The sequence below is a fragment of the Kryptolebias marmoratus genome, linkage group LG7, assembly GCF_001649575.2.
Source record: "Kryptolebias marmoratus isolate JLee-2015 linkage group LG7, ASM164957v2, whole genome shotgun sequence".
NCBI lineage: Eukaryota > Metazoa > Chordata > Actinopteri > Cyprinodontiformes > Rivulidae > Kryptolebias > Kryptolebias marmoratus.
In genome coordinates this window covers 10,579,698-10,585,295 of record NC_051436.1, presented here as the reverse complement: position 1 = coordinate 10,585,295, position 5,598 = coordinate 10,579,698, and the positions used below count along the sequence as shown (strand labels likewise).

General features: G+C 43.8%; 1 protein-coding gene across 1 annotated transcript in view; it reads left to right on the top strand.

Annotated features, from left to right (window-relative positions):
- Positions 1 to 81, top strand: part of polr2a (RNA polymerase II subunit A) — an 11,418-nt gene extending 11,337 nt beyond the window's left edge. Inside the window, exon 29 of the mRNA XM_025002195.2 lies at positions 18 to 81. Coding sequence (XP_024857963.1) covers positions 18 to 81 — 64 coding nt within the window. The remainder of the gene's footprint in view (positions 1 to 17) is intronic.
- The last annotated feature ends 5,517 nt before the right edge of the window (positions 82 to 5,598 follow it).

Below are 5,598 nucleotides of genomic sequence, written 5' to 3'. Positions count from 1 at the left end.
ACCTCCCCCGGCTACAGCCCCACCTCCCCCACCTACAGCCCGGCCATCAGCCCAGACGACAGCGACGAGGAGAACAACTGATGAGGCGCCGAAGACGAGGAGGAGGGGCAGCTGAAGAGAGCGCCGCCTCGTGGCGGACACCTGAAGGACAGCAGCTGGAGGTGGCGGTGCCTTTAAGTCACGGGGGGAAGAGGAGGAGGAGGAGGGGGAGGAGGTCCGCCTCCCACCTTTTGAAATCTTCAAAACTTGAACTGCTTCGCCTGACAGGGCAGAAATGTTGCCTTTTCAAATAGTTTCTTTCTTTGTTTTAAAATCTCTGAGGAAGCGAGGAGAGGACGCTTCAGAAGTAAATATATTTAAGGGGGTGGAGAGAGTCCGACGTGACCTTTTTGTTGTTGTTGTTTTAGCGTTTCCGCCTCCAGTCGCCCTCTCCCGTCCTCTAAACGGCGCTCCCTCGCAACTCGTCAGATTCGTCACCGAAACGAAACACAAAAAAAAAAAGGAAGGAAGGGAGCGATAAACGAAGCGGACTTTAAGTCTCGGACGCTCTCAGAGACGCAGCTGCCGCCGGTTTTTCTTGAGACTTATATTTTTTTTTCCTCGTGCTTAAAAAACTGATCCTGGTTCACGTCGTCTGGAAGGAAAGATGTCCGCACGCCCGAGAAGACGGGAACTGGTCTCCGAAGAAACCAGACAGACGAACGCAGCCTTCCTCCTCCTCCTCCTCCTCCTCCTCCTCTACACCAGACAAAACCGGAAAGATGTCACGAAAAAAGAAACCCGAACCAGCATCCCCCTCCCTCGGTTTTAGAGACTCGCGGAACAAAGAGAAGAATCAGATTTCTAATTTTTTGGGGGGGATTTTTGTGGACGAAGGATTCCACTTCAGCTGCTTCTGTTTAGCGTCAGCAGCTCGTGTTCAAACATTTTAATCATCCCTCCTGCGTTGGTTTTCTTTTTTTTTTTCCTTTTTGTCCAATCTTTTGATAGCTGAAGTGTGCAAACATTTACTTGGACTGTTCGGTTTATTTAAGGTTATTCTGTATGAGTATGAATATAGAAAATTCATGATTTTGTTTTCCTTTTTTTTTCCCCTCGTTTGCTCTTTCCGTAGCCTGGCGTTCCGACGCCGAGGGCGAAGAAGGCAGAGGACGGGAGCGTGCGGCTCTCTTCGGATTTTTTTTACCTTCGTTCTTAAAGCTTTTTGAACTCTCGGTTCACGTTCAGCTTCAAAAACCAGAAAAAGTGAAGTATTTTACCTTTTTTTTTCACCAAGCAGATTGGCCTTTTTTTTCCCAAAATAAAACCAAAAACACTACATTAGTGTGAACTAACGCGTTTCCTCCGTACGCCCGATGAAGATTTTTTTTCTTTCTCGTTACGTCTGTTAGGGACGGTCGCTGCCTCTCCATCTTCATCCACAAAGATGAACCTCATTTCTAAAGTCAGTGTTTTGTTTTATTTCATTTCTCCGTGTGCGTAACTGTGACGAGGGGAGGTCGGGATCCTAAAAATCAGCTCCGGCTGGGAGTCCTGCAGTAAATCGTTTAGGTTTGGGAAAAATCCTAAAAAAAAAAAAAACAAAAACAAACAAACAAACAAAAAAGTAATTTTGTTTTTGCTTCTTTGCTGGAAGTCTCGTTTCGTGTCGGACGTTTTGGACACACAGCAGGTTCGGTAATTGCACTTCCCTGCGGCGGACTCGCTTTTTTTTTTCTTTTTTTTCCGCCATGTCTGCATCCAGCTTCGTCGGGACTCCCAGAATGAATGGATAAACGAGTGTGTGTGTGTGTGTGTGTGAGTGAGTGAAGGCGACGCAGGGTTTCGTCTGATTTAAGGAAGGTTTAACTTAAAGTTGCCACTGTATAAAAATCCAGTCATTATCTCATTCTATGTAACCTGTTATGTTTGTTTTTTGACTTGGGGGGGGATGAATAAAACTTTTACTATATGTGCGTCTGTTTGTGATTAAAACTGCCTTTTTGTTCTGTTGAAGAGAAATAAAATCAGTTATTCATGTGGATTTGCATCAACTACAGCTGTCTTGGGATGGAGGGGGGGTTGATGAGTTTATTCCTCGATGTAAAAGGTTCTCAGAGAGGTCAAATCAACAATAAGATCTGCACAATTTTGTTTTCGTCCTCTTATCGATGGTTAACGTGTTCTTAAAGCTGAATTGAAATCAAATCTCACGAATGTTATTTTAGTCAAACATGTCCACACATCTCTGCAGGGACCCGCTTTTCTAAAATTAAATAACTTGTTTTTAGCGTTTAGGTCAATTTGTGCGGCAGAGCTTATGATGAGCGCCGCGCCACGACCGTCAAAGAATGCTGTTTACTGGTGGACCCACAGCTAACGGCTAAACGCTTCAGATGCACAAACGCTGCAGACTCCAAAAAATGCACAAACAAAAAAAAAAAACAATGCAAAGAACCAAATGCTGCAAACTCACTCTACCCCAGACCTCCATGTTGGACTTCATGTTGGACTCCAGGTTGGACTCGGCGGTGTCTTCCCGTTGTCTGACCCGGTTGTGTCAGCTCACCTCCGTGTCTCCTGCCTCCAGCACACACACACCTGTTTCATTAGGTGTGTGTGTCTTATTAGTCCAGCCTAATGAAAAAAAAATCAAATTTTCATCACCTCATTTTCATAAAAATTTGAACAAAAAATATATGAAATGCTTTTAAAGCAGATAAAACTGGGCGAGTCTTATCACTCAACATGTCTGTACGTGTTTACACTCGGACACGTTGAGGGAAGCACGCGGGTAAGAAGACGGGTCGTAGTCTGAAAGCTCCCTGACATTTACACCCGACTCCGTCTTTCTCCAATATTTCCAGCCTTTAAACGTCTTCTCTGAGATTCAGCGCCTGTCCAATTCTGCCGTGTCAGTTTGCTACGGCTGGCCTAACCGATCACGTGGCTCGAGTTTCCGCGAGGTTTGTTTACACTGAGCGCGTACCGGCGTTTCAGAACCACACATCAGTGTATCTGGGAAACTGCCGGAGTGAACGCTGTGAAACCGCAGCATTTGGTCCACTTCAGGAGAACCTTTCATTTAGGCTGGATGTCCCACTCTGCAACGAGCACCTTTAATTTGAATTCTGTGTATTTTCAACGCCGTTTAATGAGCTCTATGAAGTACGGAACACTAAACATTTAACCGTACAGGAAATGAACACCACTTTGATCGTGACATGTTGCTTTATGTTGAATTAAATGAGTCAGAACCAGCCGTTCCCTGGTGAATCCATGAACTTCGGGGTGAACGGTAACTTAAAATGGCGGACACTCTCCTGTAGGGGGCGCTCTCGCCTCACCGTGAGCCCACCTCGCTGACTGACAGGAAGTGCTCTCCGGCAGCCTGAGGCACCCACCCGCTCCAGGAGGTGAATTTCACTGAACGTTTTCTGTTTCCCATCTGAGCCGGGAGCTTACAGAGAGCTGCAGGACGCCTTGGAGCAAAAACTGTCCCGCATGTTGGACATGTCCCCCCCACCCCCAATCGAAGGGACGGAACCTCTTAATGAAGTTTAGATCAGGGAGACGTTGTAGCGCAAAAGAGCTATTTAAAATCAAAATATGTGCTGACCGGGTCAGTTTGAAGAGCCGGACTCTCACTCTGACCAGACTGATGAGCTAACGGCTAGTCCCAAGGGGGGGGGGTCTGCTACCTCTACAATCAAACGGGCCGTTTCCTGTTTTTTTAAAGAAATTAAATGAAAGAATGGGGTTCATTATTAGGTTTTAAAGAAATACGACACACAAAGAGTTAGTTTGTTGTTTTGTTTGCAGAGGAACCGAAGGGCTACATGTGGCCCAGGAGCCGTAGCTTGCAGACCCCTGGACTAGTCCGAATGAGGCTCCGGCCGACTCCAGTCTCAAATACATCACAGCGTTTCGCGTAAATGTTGATTTTTTTTTTGTCGCCTATTTTTTTTTTGTTGCATTATGCAGGAAATATCAGGGTGCAGACGTGCTACAGCTAGCTGCTGCTACTGCTGCAGAGTTCCTCCGTAAACGACCCTGTAACGCGAAACCGTAAAGGTTTGTGAAAATGACGTTTGGGGACGTTTTCAAAGAGCTATCTGTGACAGGTGAGATACTGATCGTTTTTTTTTTTAAAAACTACACCCAAAGTTTAGCTAATGAATAAATAAATAAAACTCGGGCTGGTAATCATAAATCGTCACCTGAGGAATTCTCATGGTTTTCCAGAACCATTTTACCGTCGCTCCACGGGTGACGCCGGCGCACATGTGGTCAATAAATAACTCCTCCGTCTATAAAACGTCGCTCAGGTTAGAGGGTGACCCGTAACACCGAGTTCAGGCCTTAAACGTGTCACCTGCAGCCGCCCCGTCTTACGTGTCCCATCAGCAGAAAACGAGCTCAGCGAACACTTCAGCTAATCTTCAAACCTCAGGTGTAAACATCAGTGGCCACCATTTTGAGGAGTCTACTTTGAAAACTACCAATCCAATTAAATTCTGTTTCTCTGCGCACAACGTTCTAACAAGTTTGTGCATTTCACGACTTCCCTTTTTTGCGTTCGCCCCGGGCTCGTTCTCAAATAAAGACGCAGAGTGTTTTCTTATTTTAGGCAGCGCCATGAGTCCATTTCAGTGGAGACGGCGGCGGCGCCTTTTCCCCCTGGGGAGGATTCCCCACGGTGTGGTGTCGCCGCACTCTGACCCTGCGTGTGAAAGGGCGGGACGCGTTCAGCTCAAGCGTCACGCCGACAGAACCGCACTGAGGCAACGTAAAAACGGGTGGAACTGTTAGAAAAGAAAAAAAAGTAGTTTTGTTTAAGTAGTTTTACTTAAACAAACTGCGGTTAAGACTTTAGCTGAAAGTAGGTCACTACTCTTTAACCCAGAGTTTAAACCAACCTAAATATTAAGTAATTACTGCTTTGAGAGGAGCTACAAAACAAACAAACAAAAAAAAAAAAACATTTAGTGTTTAAAGTCACCTTTATAATTTTCCTAAGAAAGTAGATATCATTAGCTAACTACCTAATATAAATTAATAAAACATATATTTCAAATATATTAAATTAAATTAAATTGCATTAAACAGTTTTTCATATTTTTGACAAATATACATACTTTGTAAAGTAAGACTGTTAGCTAGCCTGCTATATAGAAAGCTAACTAACTAGATGCTAGCTAGATAGGTACTTAGCTAGCTAGCTAGCTATGTAATAAAATAACTTTACCTGTGTGAATTAATTTACAGAAGAATAGTCAGATCAGTTCTGTATGGTTTAAATTGTATAAAAAATACTTAGGTTTATATTAAAAAGGAAATTAGGACTAAATACTAATTATCTGTAACTGGCATTTGTTTTAGCTAGCTAGCTAAGGAGCAAGCTAAATATCTAGATGCTAACTAGCTAATATAAATTGTTAAGACATGTATTTCAAGTATATAAAACAAAATTACACTAGAGAAGTTGCATTTCCTGCGAAAATGCAGTGTGAATGCTTTTTTTGCTGAATGATTTTGCTGAAAGCGGCTGAAGATATGCTGAACAGCTGAAGTTTAATGAAGATGCAAAAAGTGGAATAGAAGCTGATTTGTAGAAGA